Source organism: Myotis yumanensis, unplaced genomic scaffold (genome assembly GCF_028538775.1).
Source record: "Myotis yumanensis isolate MYYU_CA2020_CCGP unplaced genomic scaffold, mMyoYum1.0.hap1 SCAF_5, whole genome shotgun sequence".
NCBI lineage: Eukaryota > Metazoa > Chordata > Mammalia > Chiroptera > Vespertilionidae > Myotis > Myotis yumanensis.
In genome coordinates this window covers 107,858,714-107,876,744 of record NW_027223756.1, presented here as the reverse complement: position 1 = coordinate 107,876,744, position 18,031 = coordinate 107,858,714, and the positions used below count along the sequence as shown (strand labels likewise).

The 18,031-nt window shown below is 50.9% G+C and overlaps 1 protein-coding gene across 1 annotated transcript; it reads left to right on the top strand.

Moving 5' to 3' along the window:
* Positions 1-5,499: 5,499 nt before the first annotated feature.
* On the top strand, positions 5,500-17,358 carry LOC139011551 (syncytin-1-like). The gene is made up of 5 exons (XM_070417045.1): positions 5,500-7,603; positions 8,609-9,575; positions 13,118-13,239; positions 14,794-15,736; positions 16,731-17,358. The coding sequence occupies exon 1, from the start codon at positions 5,500-5,502 to the stop codon at positions 6,658-6,660; it is 1,161 nt and encodes a 386-aa protein (XP_070273146.1). The 3' UTR covers positions 6,661-7,603; positions 8,609-9,575; positions 13,118-13,239; positions 14,794-15,736; positions 16,731-17,358.
* Positions 17,359-18,031: the final 673 nt, after the last annotated feature.

The window sequence follows — 18,031 nt, the reverse complement described above, 5'->3', positions numbered from 1 at the left end:
CTCTCAGTCCAAACCCCCTCAAAACACACCCTTAGGGTATCTCCTCGCCAATCTCTCGACCCTTGGTCTTTCTGGCTACATCAAACCAAAGAAGCTCGTTTTTTTTCTGTAACACTGCCTGTCCATGATATAAACTCGACAATGGTTCTCAGTGGCCTGGAAATGGCATTTTTATTCCAATATCCTCCGAGATCTAGATAATTTTTGCCACCGGACAGGGAAAGCTTCTGAAATCCCCTATGTGCAGGCTTTCTTTTTCCTCCGCTCTCGCCCCTCTCTTTACTCCTCATGTTCTACTCATCAGATCCTCCTCGCAAAGTCCTCTTCACCTCCTCAAACCGGTCCTCAGCCCCTTTCTCTGTCCTCTGACTCTTTCGACCCAGCCGACCTTTCCTCTCCACCTCGCCCGCTCTCACCACCTCCTTACAACCCCACCACGAAACCTGCATCCCATGCTTCACCCTCCGAGAACCCTAACCGCCCACTTTCCCCTGTACGCTCTCTGCCCAACCTCCGCCCTCGAGACCGCCCGCAACCGAATTCAGAGGTGGCTGGCCAGTTCCCTTTGCGCGAGGTTGCAGGGGCGGAGGGTATTGTTCGAGTATCCATTCCCTTCTCACTCTCTGATCTTTCACAAATTGAAAAACGTCTTGGCTCTTTTTCCTCTGACCCAGATACCTACATCAAAGAATTCAAATACCTCACTCAGCCTTATGATCTCACCTGGCACGACATTTTCATTATTCTCACTTCCTCTCTATCACCATCACACAAAGACCGAGTCTGGGACACGGCTCAGCAAATAGCAGACGAGGCCCACACCCGTAACAACGCCAACCCTATTGGCACCCTTGCATTCCCCGGGAAGATCCCGACTGGAACTACCAACCTGGACATCAGAATAGAGAGGCACGGAACCCTATGCTTGACTATGTTACCCAGGCTCTTCACCGGCTGGCTAATAAGGCGGTAAATTATGATAGAATGAAGGCGATTACCCAGCGCCCACAGGAAAACCCTGGGGAATTCCTTGACCGTTTTTCACAGGTGCTTCTAAACTATACCCGTATGGATCCTACTTCCCCGGCGGGGACGGCTTTACTACACTCACATTTTATATCCCAGTTGGCCCCAGACATAAGGAAAAAACTAAAGAAGCTTGAGGATGGGCCTGAGACTCCCCAGAAAGAACTGCTTAAAGTGGCCTTCAAGGTCTTCCATAAGAGAGAAGAACAGGAGAAGGAGGACCTTAAAAAAAGAGATCAGGAAAAATACCTTATGCTAGCGAAGGCCCTAAGGGCTCCACATCCCAAGACTCCTAGCCAACTCAGAAAGAAGGACCTACATCAATCCCACCGGGTGCCTGCTTCAAATGCAAGCAGCATGGACATTGGGCAAGACAATGCCCAAATCCGAGACCCCCTCCCGGCCTCTGTCCACGCTGCCACGTGGAGGGACATTGGGGAGTCGATTGCCCTAGTCGCCGAAGGGGGGCTGGATCTTCCTCCCTAATGAAAACCCCCACCTCTGGATCCCTAACAGATCTGCTGGGACTGGCAACAGAGGACTGACGGGGCCCTGGGTCTCTGGCCCCGGTGGCGATCACGCATCAGGAGCCTAGGGTAAATCTTCGCGTGTCAGGTAAGCTGATCTCTTTCCTTGTTGGTTCCGGGGCCACTTACTCCACCTTGCCCGAATTTTCGGGCCCCGTAACGCCATCTACCACTACTATTGAGGGAGTCTCGGAAACAAAGACCATCCCTCTATTAACTCAACCACTACTCTGTACTTTCGAAGGAATACAGTTCACACACCGCTTCTTAGTCATTCCCCAGTGCCCTACCCCTTTACTGGGGAGAGATATCTTATCTAAATTCCATGCAACAGTCTCACTGACTCCCTCTGCCTACACACCCTCGGCCTCCGTCTTTCTTGTCTCCACTGCTGACTCAGACTCGGCCTCGGTCGTTCCCCCATTACCCCCAGATAAGGTCCACCCTATAGTCTGGGACACCTCTAATCCATCCATAGCCAAACACCATACTCCAGTCCTTATCCACCGCAAAAATCCTGACTCCTTCCCTTTGGTCCCCCAATACTCTGTCCCAACCTAACATCTACTCGGCCTTAAACCTACTATTTCCAAACTTCTCAATTCAGGTCTTCTAAGGCCCACAAATTCTCCCTTCAACACTCCCATCCTTCCCGTCATTAAACCAAATGGCTCGTATCGCCTGGTTCAAGACCTCAGAGCCATTAACTCAGCAGTACTGCCCATAGCCCCTGTTGTGCCCAATCCTTACACCATTCTGTCTTCTATCCCCCCTTCCTCCTTCTTTTTTACGGTCCTTGATCTGAAAGATGCCTTCTTCACTATCCCTTTAGATCCACAATGTCAGGATCTCTTTGCTTTCACCTGGACTGACCCAGAAACTAGACACTCATAGCAGCTCACGTGGACAGTTCTACCCCAGGGATTTAGGGATAGTCCCCACTTCTTTGGGCAGGCACTAGCAAAGGACTTGAGGGATCTGGCGCTGCCCAGAAGCTCTCTCCTACAGTATGTAGATGACCTTCTACTGTGCAGCCCTGATTTCCAAACCTCCCAGGAGAACCCGTGTCTACTCCTTAACTTTCTTGCCCAACGTGGTTATCGGGTTTCATCGACCAAGGTTCAGCTCTCCCAGTCAGCAGTAACATACCTCGGGGTTAAAATTTCACAGGACCGGAGGAGATTACTGCAGACCGTAAAAGTCTTATCTCTTCCTTACCGACACCAACCACCAAATCTGACCTTCCGATCTCCTTTCTTTCCTGGGTGTGGCTGGCTTTCTCTGCTCCTGGATCCCTAATTACAGTAACCTAGCCAGACCTCTGTATGAGGCGACTAAGGGGGACCCCAATGAGCCTCTAGACCCATCTAAACCCATAGAATCGGCCTTCAAATCCTTACAGCAGGCACTTGTCCAGGCCCCGGCACTACACCTTCCGGACCTCTCACAGCCATTCATACTATACACTCATGAAAATCATGGCCTGGCTCTAGGGGTTCTAGGACAGAACAAAGGTCCCTCGTTTGCCCCAGTGGCCTACCTATCAAAACAACTGGACCCCACCTGTAGGGGCTGGGCCCCTTGTCTCAGAGCCCCAGCAGCGGCAGCTACTCTGGCCCTGGAAAGCTCTAAACTTACCTTTGGGCCGCACACAACTATCAAATCCCCTCATCATCTTCAGGACCTTGTGACCCACAAGGCTATACAACATCTCTCACTTTCACGACTTCAGGCATACCATCTAGTTTTCATTGAAAACCACCGGTTTTCTCTCACTCCTTGCTCTCCCTTGAATCCTGCTACTCTCCTCCCCGTTGGGACAGATCCTCCTCTCCACTCCTGCATTGAAACAATTACCCAGTTCATGTCTCCCTTTCCTCATGTTTCACCCACTCCTCTCTCCACGCCCGAACAAACCCTCTACATCAACGGAAGCTCCACCCGCACAAAGGAGGGACTATGTAAAGCAGGATATGCTACAGTATCTAGCGATCCATCCATAATAGAAGCTAGACGTCTCCCCCACAACACAACATCTCAGCAAGCAGAACTCATAGCCCTTACCAGAGCCCTAACCATCTCGGTTGGCAAGTCCATAAATATCTACACTGACTCTAAATATGCATACCACATAATTCATTCTGGTGCCAGCATATGGCGCGAGAGGGGATTTCTAACCACCAAAGGCAATCCCCTACACAACCATACATACATTAAAGCCTTACTCAATGCAGCCTTGCTGCCCAAAGCAGCTGCCATCATACATTGCAAAGGACACCAGAATTCTACGGACCCTATTGCTATCGGCAATAACCTGGCAGACAGGACAGCAAAAAGAGTTGCCCAGTCAGGCACCACCCAGACTAACTTAACACTACTGGCCTTACCTACAATCTCCCCACAATACTCAAAAGAAGAACATCTCAAGTATCTAGGATATGCCCAGAAGCAATGGTGGTACATACAGGCAGGAAAATTCATCCTCCCACAGGCCCAAGCAACAGAGATACTCCAGGGAATCCATAACACTTTCCATGTGGGACAAAAACCCCTTCTGCTGTACGTTACTAGCTTCCTGTCTTTTCCGTCTTTATCCTCCTTAATACAGAAGATAACCAGCACATGTGATATCTGCAATCCCTGCTCTCCTCAGGGTGGAGCCCGCCCTCGCTCTTTCCCAACACACCAGGTAGAAGGAAACCTCCCAGGGCAGGATTGGCAAATAGACTTCACACACATGCCCCCACATAAAAAACACCGTTATCTCCTCTCTCTAGTTGACACATTTTCAGGATGGATAGAAGCCTATCCCACCAGCAGGGAAAATGCTCAAACAGTAGTGGTAGCCCTCACCCACGACATCATTCCCCGCTTTGGCTTTCCGATGTCTTTGCAATCTGATAACGGTCCCGCTTTCATCTCTCAGATAACGCAGCTGGTCTCTCAAACGCTAAACATCAAATGGAACCTCCACATCCGCTACCACCCTCAGTCTTCGGGTAAAGTAGAAAAGGCCAATCGTCTCTTAAAGACACATCTAACCAAACTATCCTTAGAGCTCCATATGCCATGGACTGAACTTCTCCCCCTGGCACTAATGGGACTGAGGGCCATGCCACGACAACCACTACTTCTAAGCCCCTTCGAGATCATGTACGGGCGGCCTTTTGTCCTCCAAACCCCGGAGGACAATTCCCTTCCCCTGGGAGATTACTTCCCTGCTTTTGCCCATATGAGGGCACTCTTACAACAACACGCTGATAATCTTCTCCCTCGTCCCTTTCCTACAACTTCTACTCATCTCTCAGTCCTCCCTGGGGACTTGGTCTATGTCAAGAAAAAAGGAAAGGCATCCTTAACACCCACATGGGAGGGGCCTTTCCCAGTCATACTATCCACCCCTCTGGCAGCAAAGGTACAGGGAATACACCGCTGGTATCACCTCTCTCACATTAAGCCATACAAACCTCTACACCAAACACCACCTTCCTACACTTCTACCCCCACAGGACCCACCCCTCTCAGGCTCACCAAATGTCTCCCCACCATCCCGGAAGAGGACTCAAGGACACCATCCAGGACCTGATGGCCCATCATTCCTCACAGGCTAAATTCTACTATTTCCTGCAGCGCATCCTGAGGACTGGTCCTGGTGGCGACCACGATCTGCTTCCCCAGAAGACATACACTCATGGACGGTGGATCTTACCTGGCAAGGGACCCTCCAATTTTTTACTCCGGAAGAAGCTCAGGTTTTCGAATTCCTTTTTACATGTCTCGTCTCCTCACCATAATCCTCCTACAGACAGCTAACAATGAGTGCACCAGTGAAGGTTTTTGGTCTTTTCAGGTGGAACGGACTTGGGATGATGAGGGAGTCATCAATTCTACTGTCTGGGATGGGAAATCCTCTAGTGTCACTCTTTATTTCGATGCCTGCGCGGCCATGGCCCCGGGGTGGTCTAGCTGTGGTGGGTGGTATCAGGCCTATGCCACCGACCACAAATATCTATGCATGCAATATCGCCAGAAAGGGGATTGTGATGATGTAGGGGGGTTCTACTGTCCATATTGGCAGTGTTCTCACTACCACTCTGGTGCTTTACGTAGTCCGCTAGTAAACCTCAGACCCCCCTCGGACTGTGGCCCCCTTACGTGTAATCCTGTCAGCTTTACCATATCAAACCCAGCAGACCCACTCTGGAAACAGGCTCAGCCAGCAGGAATTAGAATAGATGGGAGAGGTAGGGACCCCAGGGGTATAATTGTCTTTATCAAAACCTACATTAATCCTCGACCTATCCCTCCCCCACTAAAGGACATTCTCTCTCGCCCTGCAGACCCCGAACCTACTCCCTTGCCCACCCTCATCAACACAACATTCCATCTACTCTCTAACATCAAACCCTCCTTCTCTACATCCTGCTGGATTTGTCTGTCACTGGCTCGAACCCTCATCATAGCCACTCCAATCCCAACCTATTGGACTACTAACTTAACTCTCACCTATACCAGACCTCAACGCACCCTATACAACATCTCTCTCTTTAATACGGAAAACACTACCTGTTTAACAAATACCTCTCAAATCACTACCTCAGCTACTCTGGCACCTTACTACTGTGCACAATCTATAAATTTACCCCCTCCCTTAGCCTGTCCTCCACCAGGTATTTTTCTCCTCTGTGGGACTACAGCCTACACCTGTGTCCCCCGGGACCTGTCACACTCTCTCTGCCTTTATGTCTTCCTAACTCCCAATCTTTCTATCAGAACAGAGGGAGAACTCGAATCCTCTCTTGGTCTTCTCAGGTCTCGCCACAAAAGGGCGGCCCTTGTTCCCTTCTTAGTGGGTACGGGAGTCCTCACTGCAGTAGGGACAGGCGTAGGAGGCATTTCCTCCTCTGTTCATTTCTACCACAAATTGTCTGCTGAATTTTCAGAAGATATCTCCATCATTAGCAATTCCCTTGAATCCCTTCAAAGGCAGGTAGACTCCCTAGCAGCAGTAGCCCTACAGAACCGGCGTGCTTTAGATCTCTTGACAGCAGAAAAAAGGAGGTACCTGTGTCTTTCTTGGGGAAGAATGCTGCTACTTTGTAAATGAATCAGGAATTGTCAAAGATCACATTAAATCCCTGCGGGACAGGATTGACCAAAGACAACGTAACCAGCTAGAAGGGGGATATGACATCTTTGGCTCACTTATACCATGGCTCCTCCCACTATTAGGCCCACTGGTGTTTATTCTTTTAATCTTGCTCTTTGGCCCCTGTCTCATGCGCTGTTTCACTAATTTTTTGCAGAACAGAATGCAGGCGTTCGCCAACCAGAAGGTGGGAGAAATCTATCTGGCCTTGAATTCAGAACCTAGAGACACCTATGTCACCGGAATCTTTGAGACACTGGGTAGATGCCCCTGACGACGTCCCCTCTCAGCAGGAAGTAGCTACGGAAGACAGACCTTCACCCCCTGACCTTGCCCGGACTCTCACTTTTTTTTTTTTAATACTACCAAAAGCCTGGAATGATAGATCCTCCCTTCCCCCAACTGGCGGGCTGGGTATGACGTAACCTGCAGCCCAGAAATACCTGAGTGACTAACCAGGTACCTTATATGGACTATACATTAGACCACCAATCCACACTTGCCAAATACCCTAAGCCCTTGTCCTATATGGACAATGCAGTAAGCCACCAATCAGTGTGCGCCGAGTACACTAAGCCCCCCCAACCCCTCCCATTCCGCCCCTCAAAAGGCGTGCCCACCCCTGCACGTGTTGCTGCTCTCCCCTTGTGAGACAGCCCGGCAGGTGCTTCTCCTCTAATAAAGCCTGTAGTCCTGTTTTTAGGCCTCCATCTGATCTTTCATTTTGGCGCCTGGGAGAGGTGAACCAGAGCATGGACGATCCTCGAACCTAGGCCCGAACTTCTGATTCCTGCTCTGGCTCTGCTCGGTGGTACGGTTCTGAGTTGATTGGCCCGCTCTGCACACCTCTCCAACCCTGCCGCACCAGGACACGTGGGGATCTCGTCGCTTCCCTTCTCCGGTAGGCCTCAGGGACTCCTCCCCCCCCCCCCCCCCCCCCCCCGCCACCTTTTTGCTAGCTCCCTGTGACCTGGAGGGGTATTAGGGCCTACAGAGTTTCCTGTCTACTCGGCTACACGTTTCGTGCGTTCTACGAAAGCCCAGGTACCTGGCCGGGAATTCTCTTCTACTCCGCGGGAAAGGTCTCGGGGTGACGACCTTGGAACCTTTTCTCGTCTCTCTCTCTCTCTCTCTCTCTCTCTCTCTCTCGCTACAGGTTGGCTGAGGGAAAAGGAGGATGCTCCTTGTTCCTTCCCCAACTTCCAATCGCCCTTCCCTCCGGTCATGGGGACCTCTCAGTCCAAACCCCCTCAAAACACACCCTTAGGGTATCTCCTCGCCAATCTCTCGACCCTTGGTCTTTCTGGCTACATCAAACCAAAGAAGCTCGTTTTTTTTCTGTAACACTGCCTGTCCATGATATAAACTCGACAATGGTTCTCAGTGGCCTGGAAATGGCATTTTTATTCCAATATCCTCCGAGATCTAGATAATTTTTGCCACCGGACAGGGAAAGCTTCTGAAATCCCCTATGTGCAGGCTTTCTTTTTCCTCCGCTCTCGCCCCTCTCTTTACTCCTCATGTTCTACTCATCAGATCCTCCTCGCAAAGTCCTCTTCACCTCCTCAAACCGGTCCTCAGCCCCTTTCTCTGTCCTCTGACTCTTTCGACCCAGCCGACCTTTCCTCTCCACCTCGCCCGCTCTCACCACCTCCTTACAACCCCACCACGAAACCTGCATCCCATGCTTCACCCTCCGAGAACCCTAACCGCCCACTTTCCCCTGTACGCTCTCTGCCCAACCTCCGCCCTCGAGACCGCCCGCAACCGAATTCAGAGGTGGCTGGCCAGTTCCCTTTGCGCGAGGTTGCAGGGGCGGAGGGTATTGTTCGAGTATCCATTCCCTTCTCACTCTCTGATCTTTCACAAATTGAAAAACGTCTTGGCTCTTTTTCCTCTGACCCAGATACCTACATCAAAGAATTCAAATACCTCACTCAGCCTTATGATCTCACCTGGCACGACATTTTCATTATTCTCACTTCCTCTCTATCACCATCACACAAAGACCGAGTCTGGGACACGGCTCAGCAAATAGCAGACGAGGCCCACACCCGTAACAACGCCAACCCTATTGGCACCCTTGCATTCCCCGGGAAGATCCCGACTGGAACTACCAACCTGGACATCAGAATAGAGAGGCACGGAACCCTATGCTTGACTATGTTACCCAGGCTCTTCACCGGCTGGCTAATAAGGCGGTAAATTATGATAGAATGAAGGCGATTACCCAGCGCCCACAGGAAAACCCTGGGGAATTCCTTGACCGTTTTTCACAGGTGCTTCTAAACTATACCCGTATGGATCCTACTTCCCCGGCGGGGACGGCTTTACTACACTCACATTTTATATCCCAGTTGGCCCCAGACATAAGGAAAAAACTAAAGAAGCTTGAGGATGGGCCTGAGACTCCCCAGAAAGAACTGCTTAAAGTGGCCTTCAAGGTCTTCCATAAGAGAGAAGAACAGGAGAAGGAGGACCTTAAAAAAAGAGATCAGGAAAAATACCTTATGCTAGCGAAGGCCCTAAGGGCTCCACATCCCAAGACTCCTAGCCAACTCAGAAAGAAGGACCTACATCAATCCCACCGGGTGCCTGCTTCAAATGCAAGCAGCATGGACATTGGGCAAGACAATGCCCAAATCCGAGACCCCCTCCCGGCCTCTGTCCACGCTGCCACGTGGAGGGACATTGGGGAGTCGATTGCCCTAGTCGCCGAAGGGGGGCTGGATCTTCCTCCCTAATGAAAACCCCCACCTCTGGATCCCTAACAGATCTGCTGGGACTGGCAACAGAGGACTGACGGGGCCCTGGGTCTCTGGCCCCGGTGGCGATCACGCATCAGGAGCCTAGGGTAAATCTTCGCGTGTCAGGTAAGCTGATCTCTTTCCTTGTTGGTTCCGGGGCCACTTACTCCACCTTGCCCGAATTTTCGGGCCCCGTAACGCCATCTACCACTACTATTGAGGGAGTCTCGGAAACAAAGACCATCCCTCTATTAACTCAACCACTACTCTGTACTTTCGAAGGAATACAGTTCACACACCGCTTCTTAGTCATTCCCCAGTGCCCTACCCCTTTACTGGGGAGAGATATCTTATCTAAATTCCATGCAACAGTCTCACTGACTCCCTCTGCCTACACACCCTCGGCCTCCGTCTTTCTTGTCTCCACTGCTGACTCAGACTCGGCCTCGGTCGTTCCCCCATTACCCCCAGATAAGGTCCACCCTATAGTCTGGGACACCTCTAATCCATCCATAGCCAAACACCATACTCCAGTCCTTATCCACCGCAAAAATCCTGACTCCTTCCCTTTGGTCCCCCAATACTCTGTCCCAACCTAACATCTACTCGGCCTTAAACCTACTATTTCCAAACTTCTCAATTCAGGTCTTCTAAGGCCCACAAATTCTCCCTTCAACACTCCCATCCTTCCCGTCATTAAACCAAATGGCTCGTATCGCCTGGTTCAAGACCTCAGAGCCATTAACTCAGCAGTACTGCCCATAGCCCCTGTTGTGCCCAATCCTTACACCATTCTGTCTTCTATCCCCCCTTCCTCCTTCTTTTTTACGGTCCTTGATCTGAAAGATGCCTTCTTCACTATCCCTTTAGATCCACAATGTCAGGATCTCTTTGCTTTCACCTGGACTGACCCAGAAACTAGACACTCATAGCAGCTCACGTGGACAGTTCTACCCCAGGGATTTAGGGATAGTCCCCACTTCTTTGGGCAGGCACTAGCAAAGGACTTGAGGGATCTGGCGCTGCCCAGAAGCTCTCTCCTACAGTATGTAGATGACCTTCTACTGTGCAGCCCTGATTTCCAAACCTCCCAGGAGAACCCGTGTCTACTCCTTAACTTTCTTGCCCAACGTGGTTATCGGGTTTCATCGACCAAGGTTCAGCTCTCCCAGTCAGCAGTAACATACCTCGGGGTTAAAATTTCACAGGACCGGAGGAGATTACTGCAGACCGTAAAAGTCTTATCTCTTCCTTACCGACACCAACCACCAAATCTGACCTTCCGATCTCCTTTCTTTCCTGGGTGTGGCTGGCTTTCTCTGCTCCTGGATCCCTAATTACAGTAACCTAGCCAGACCTCTGTATGAGGCGACTAAGGGGGACCCCAATGAGCCTCTAGACCCATCTAAACCCATAGAATCGGCCTTCAAATCCTTACAGCAGGCACTTGTCCAGGCCCCCGCACTACACCTTCCGGACCTCTCACAGCCATTCATACTATACACTCATGAAAATCATGGCCTGGCTCTAGGGGTTCTAGGACAGAACAAAGGTCCCTCGTTTGCCCCAGTGGCCTACCTATCAAAACAACTGGACCCCACCTGTAGGGGCTGGGCCCCTTGTCTCAGAGCCCCAGCAGCGGCAGCTACTCTGGCCCTGGAAAGCTCTAAACTTACCTTTGGGCCGCACACAACTATCAAATCCCCTCATCATCTTCAGGACCTTGTGACCCACAAGGCTATACAACATCTCTCACTTTCACGACTTCAGGCATACCATCTAGTTTTCATTGAAAACCACCGGTTTTCTCTCACTCCTTGCTCTCCCTTGAATCCTGCTACTCTCCTCCCCGTTGGGACAGATCCTCCTCTCCACTCCTGCATTGAAACAATTACCCAGTTCATGTCTCCCTTTCCTCATGTTTCACCCACTCCTCTCTCCACGCCCGAACAAACCCTCTACATCAACGGAAGCTCCACCCGCACAAAGGAGGGACTATGTAAAGCAGGATATGCTACAGTATCTAGCGATCCATCCATAATAGAAGCTAGACGTCTCCCCCACAACACAACATCTCAGCAAGCAGAACTCATAGCCCTTACCAGAGCCCTAACCATCTCGGTTGGCAAGTCCATAAATATCTACACTGACTCTAAATATGCATACCACATAATTCATTCTGGTGCCAGCATATGGCGCGAGAGGGGATTTCTAACCACCAAAGGCAATCCCCTACACAACCATACATACATTAAAGCCTTACTCAATGCAGCCTTGCTGCCCAAAGCAGCTGCCATCATACATTGCAAAGGACACCAGAATTCTACGGACCCTATTGCTATCGGCAATAACCTGGCAGACAGGACAGCAAAAAGAGTTGCCCAGTCAGGCACCACCCAGACTAACTTAACACTACTGGCCTTACCTACAATCTCCCCACAATACTCAAAAGAAGAACATCTCAAGTATCTAGGATATGCCCAGAAGCAATGGTGGTACATACAGGCAGGAAAATTCATCCTCCCACAGGCCCAAGCAACAGAGATACTCCAGGGAATCCATAACACTTTCCATGTGGGACAAAAACCCCTTCTGCTGTACGTTACTAGCTTCCTGTCTTTTCCGTCTTTATCCTCCTTAATACAGAAGATAACCAGCACATGTGATATCTGCAATCCCTGCTCTCCTCAGGGTGGAGCCCGCCCTCGCTCTTTCCCAACACACCAGGTAGAAGGAAACCTCCCAGGGCAGGATTGGCAAATAGACTTCACACACATGCCCCCACATAAAAAACACCGTTATCTCCTCTCTCTAGTTGACACATTTTCAGGATGGATAGAAGCCTATCCCACCAGCAGGGAAAATGCTCAAACAGTAGTGGTAGCCCTCACCCACGACATCATTCCCCGCTTTGGCTTTCCGATGTCTTTGCAATCTGATAACGGTCCCGCTTTCATCTCTCAGATAACGCAGCTGGTCTCTCAAACGCTAAACATCAAATGGAACCTCCACATCCGCTACCACCCTCAGTCTTCGGGTAAAGTAGAAAAGGCCAATCGTCTCTTAAAGACACATCTAACCAAACTATCCTTAGAGCTCCATATGCCATGGACTGAACTTCTCCCCCTGGCACTAATGGGACTGAGGGCCATGCCACGACAACCACTACTTCTAAGCCCCTTCGAGATCATGTACGGGCGGCCTTTTGTCCTCCAAACCCCGGAGGACAATTCCCTTCCCCTGGGAGATTACTTCCCTGCTTTTGCCCATATGAGGGCACTCTTACAACAACACGCTGATAATCTTCTCCCTCGTCCCTTTCCTACAACTTCTACTCATCTCTCAGTCCTCCCTGGGGACTTGGTCTATGTCAAGAAAAAAGGAAAGGCATCCTTAACACCCACATGGGAGGGGCCTTTCCCAGTCATACTATCCACCCCTCTGGCAGCAAAGGTACAGGGAATACACCGCTGGTATCACCTCTCTCACATTAAGCCATACAAACCTCTACACCAAACACCACCTTCCTACACTTCTACCCCCACAGGACCCACCCCTCTCAGGCTCACCAAATGTCTCCCCACCATCCCGGAAGAGGACTCAAGGACACCATCCAGGACCTGATGGCCCATCATTCCTCACAGGCTAAATTCTACTATTTCCTGCAGCGCATCCTGAGGACTGGTCCTGGTGGCGACCACGATCTGCTTCCCCAGAAGACATACACTCATGGACGGTGGATCTTACCTGGCAAGGGACCCTCCAATTTTTTACTCCGGAAGAAGCTCAGGTTTTCGAATTCCTTTTTACATGTCTCGTCTCCTCACCATAATCCTCCTACAGACAGCTAACAATGAGTGCACCAGTGAAGGTTTTTGGTCTTTTCAGGTGGAACGGACTTGGGATGATGAGGGAGTCATCAATTCTACTGTCTGGGATGGGAAATCCTCTAGTGTCACTCTTTATTTCGATGCCTGCGCGGCCATGGCCCCGGGGTGGTCTAGCTGTGGTGGGTGGTATCAGGCCTATGCCACCGACCACAAATATCTATGCATGCAATATCGCCAGAAAGGGGATTGTGATGATGTAGGGGGGTTCTACTGTCCATATTGGCAGTGTTCTCACTACCACTCTGGTGCTTTACGTAGTCCGCTAGTAAACCTCAGACCCCCCTCGGACTGTGGCCCCCTTACGTGTAATCCTGTCAGCTTTACCATATCAAACCCAGCAGACCCACTCTGGAAACAGGCTCAGCCAGCAGGAATTAGAATAGATGGGAGAGGTAGGGACCCCAGGGGTATAATTGTCTTTATCAAAACCTACATTAATCCTCGACCTATCCCTCCCCCACTAAAGGACATTCTCTCTCGCCCTGCAGACCCCGAACCTACTCCCTTGCCCACCCTCATCAACACAACATTCCATCTACTCTCTAACATCAAACCCTCCTTCTCTACATCCTGCTGGATTTGTCTGTCACTGGCTCGAACCCTCATCATAGCCACTCCAATCCCAACCTATTGGACTACTAACTTAACTCTCACCTATACCAGACCTCAACGCACCCTATACAACATCTCTCTCTTTAATACGGAAAACACTACCTGTTTAACAAATACCTCTCAAATCACTACCTCAGCTACTCTGGCACCTTACTACTGTGCACAATCTATAAATTTACCCCCTCCCTTAGCCTGTCCTCCACCAGGTATTTTTCTCCTCTGTGGGACTACAGCCTACACCTGTGTCCCCCGGGACCTGTCACACTCTCTCTGCCTTTATGTCTTCCTAACTCCCAATCTTTCTATCAGAACAGAGGGAGAACTCGAATCCTCTCTTGGTCTTCTCAGGTCTCGCCACAAAAGGGCGGCCCTTGTTCCCTTCTTAGTGGGTACGGGAGTCCTCACTGCAGTAGGGACAGGCGTAGGAGGCATTTCCTCCTCTGTTCATTTCTACCACAAATTGTCTGCTGAATTTTCAGAAGATATCTCCATCATTAGCAATTCCCTTGAATCCCTTCAAAGGCAGGTAGACTCCCTAGCAGCAGTAGCCCTACAGAACCGGCGTGCTTTAGATCTCTTGACAGCAGAAAAAAGGAGGTACCTGTGTCTTTCTTGGGGAAGAATGCTGCTACTTTGTAAATGAATCAGGAATTGTCAAAGATCACATTAAATCCCTGCGGGACAGGATTGACCAAAGACAACGTAACCAGCTAGAAGGGGGATATGACATCTTTGGCTCACTTATACCATGGCTCCTCCCACTATTAGGCCCACTGGTGTTTATTCTTTTAATCTTGCTCTTTGGCCCCTGTCTCATGCGCTGTTTCACTAATTTTTTGCAGAACAGAATGCAGGCGTTCGCCAACCAGAAGGTGGGAGAAATCTATCTGGCCTTGAATTCAGAACCTAGAGACACCTATGTCACCGGAATCTTTGAGACACTGGGTAGATGCCCCTGACGACGTCCCCTCTCAGCAGGAAGTAGCTACGGAAGACAGACCTTCACCCCCTGACCTTGCCCGGACTCTCACTTTTTTTTTTTTTAATACTACCAAAAGCCTGGAATGATAGATCCTCCCTTCCCCCAACTGGCGGGCTGGGTATGACGTAACCTGCAGCCCAGAAATACCTGAGTGACTAACCAGGTACCTTATATGGACTATACATTAGACCACCAATCCACACTTGCCAAATACCCTAAGCCCTTGTCCTATATGGACAATGCAGTAAGCCACCAATCAGTGTGCGCCGAGTACACTAAGCCCCCCCAACCCCTCCCATTCCGCCCCTCAAAAGGCGTGCCCACCCCTGCACGTGTTGCTGCTCTCCCCTTGTGAGACAGCCCGGCAGGTGCTTCTCCTCTAATAAAGCCTGTAGTCCTGTTTTTAGGCCTCTGTCTGATCTTTCAAGGAGGAGATGAGAATGAGGCTCCTCTAAGGGCCGGAGGACCAGGCCAGTGATCCCGTCCCCAGAACCAAGTCTTTATATCCAGAGGGTAGAATCAGGCAGAGGGCTTATCATGTGGCCAGGCTCTGGGTCAACCTGCAGTCCATCTGGAGATTGGGAGACTCAGCCTCATGGAGACTTGTCTCCATCTGATCTTTCATTTTGGCGCCTGGGAGAGGTGAACCAGAGCATGGACGATCCTCGAACCTAGGCCCGAACTTCTGATTCCTGCTCTGGCTCTGCTCGGTGGTACGGTTCTGAGTTGATTGGCCCGCTCTGCACACCTCTCCAACCCTGCCGCACCAGGACACGTGGGGATCTCGTCGCTTCCCTTCTCCGGTAGGCCTCAGGGACTCCTCCCCCCCCCCCCCCCCCCCCGCCACCTTTTTGCTAGCTCCCTGTGACCTGGAGGGGTATTAGGGCCTACAGAGTTTCCTGTCTACTCGGCTACACGTTTCGTGCGTTCTACGAAAGCCCAGGTACCTGGCCGGGAATTCTCTTCTACTCCGCGGGAAAGGTCTCGGGGTGACGACCTTGGAACCTTTTCTCGTCTCTCTCTCTCTCTCTCTCTCTCTCGCTACAGGTTGGCTGAGGGAAAAGGAGGATGCTCCTTGTTCCTTCCCCAACTTCCAATCGCCCTTCCCTCCGGTCATGGGGACCTCTCAGTCCAAACCCCCTCAAAACACACCCTTAGGGTATCTCCTCGCCAATCTCTCGACCCTTGGTCTTTCTGGCTACATCAAACCAAAGAAGCTCGTTTTTTTTCTGTAACACTGCCTGTCCATGATATAAACTCGACAATGGTTCTCAGTGGCCTGGAAATGGCATTTTTATTCCAATATCCTCCGAGATCTAGATAATTTTTGCCACCGGACAGGGAAAGCTTCTGAAATCCCCTATGTGCAGGCTTTCTTTTTCCTCCGCTCTCGCCCCTCTCTTTACTCCTCATGTTCTACTCATCAGATCCTCCTCGCAAAGTCCTCTTCACCTCCTCAAACCGGTCCTCAGCCCCTTTCTCTGTCCTCTGACTCTTTCGACCCAGCCGACCTTTCCTCTCCACCTCGCCCGCTCTCACCACCTCCTTACAACCCCACCACGAAACCTGCATCCCATGCTTCACCCTCCGAGAACCCTAACCGCCCACTTTCCCCTGTACGCTCTCTGCCCAACCTCCGCCCTCGAGACCGCCCGCAACCGAATTCAGAGGTGGCTGGCCAGTTCCCTTTGCGCGAGGTTGCAGGGGCGGAGGGTATTGTTCGAGTATCCATTCCCTTCTCACTCTCTGATCTTTCACAAATTGAAAAACGTCTTGGCTCTTTTTCCTCTGACCCAGATACCTACATCAAAGAATTCAAATACCTCACTCAGCCTTATGATCTCACCTGGCACGACATTTTCATTATTCTCACTTCCTCTCTATCACCATCACACAAAGACCGAGTCTGGGACACGGCTCAGCAAATAGCAGACGAGGCCCACACCCGTAACAACGCCAACCCTATTGGCACCCTTGCATTCCCCGGGAAGATCCCGACTGGAACTACCAACCTGGACATCAGAATAGAGAGGCACGGAACCCTATGCTTGACTATGTTACCCAGGCTCTTCACCGGCTGGCTAATAAGGCGGTAAATTATGATAGAATGAAGGCGATTACCCAGCGCCCACAGGAAAACCCTGGGGAATTCCTTGACCGTTTTTCACAGGTGCTTCTAAACTATACCCGTATGGATCCTACTTCCCCGGCGGGGACGGCTTTACTACACTCACATTTTATATCCCAGTTGGCCCCAGACATAAGGAAAAAACTAAAGAAGCTTGAGGATGGGCCTGAGACTCCCCAGAAAGAACTGCTTAAAGTGGCCTTCAAGGTCTTCCATAAGAGAGAAGAACAGGAGAAGGAGGACCTTAAAAAAAGAGATCAGGAAAAATACCTTATGCTAGCGAAGGCCCTAAGGGCTCCACATCCCAAGACTCCTAGCCAACTCAGAAAGAAGGACCTACATCAATCCCACCGGGTGCCTGCTTCAAATGCAAGCAGCATGGACATTGGGCAAGACAATGCCCAAATCCGAGACCCCCTCCCGGCCTCTGTCCACGCTGCCACGTGGAGGGACATTGGGGAGTCGATTGCCCTAGTCGCCGAAGGGGGGCTGGATCTTCCTCCCTAATGAAAACCCCCACCTCTGGATCCCTAACAGATCTGCTGGGACTGGCAACAGAGGACTGACGGGGCCCTGGGTCTCTGGCCCCGGTGGCGATCACGCATCAGGAGCCTAGGGTAAATCTTCGCGTGTCAGGTAAGCTGATCTCTTTCCTTGTTGGTTCCGGGGCCACTTACTCCACCTTGCCCGAATTTTCGGGCCCCGTAACGCCATCTACCACTACTATTGAGGGAGTCTCGGAAACAAAGACCATCCCTCTATTAACTCAACCACTACTCTGTACTTTCGAAGGAATACAGTTCACACACCGCTTCTTAGTCATTCCCCAGTGCCCTACCCCTTTACTGGGGAGAGATATCTTATCTAAATTCCATGCAACAGTCTCACTGACTCCCTCTGCCTACACACCCTCGGCCTCCGTCTTTCTTGTCTCCACTGCTGACTCAGACTCGGCCTCGGTCGTTCCCCC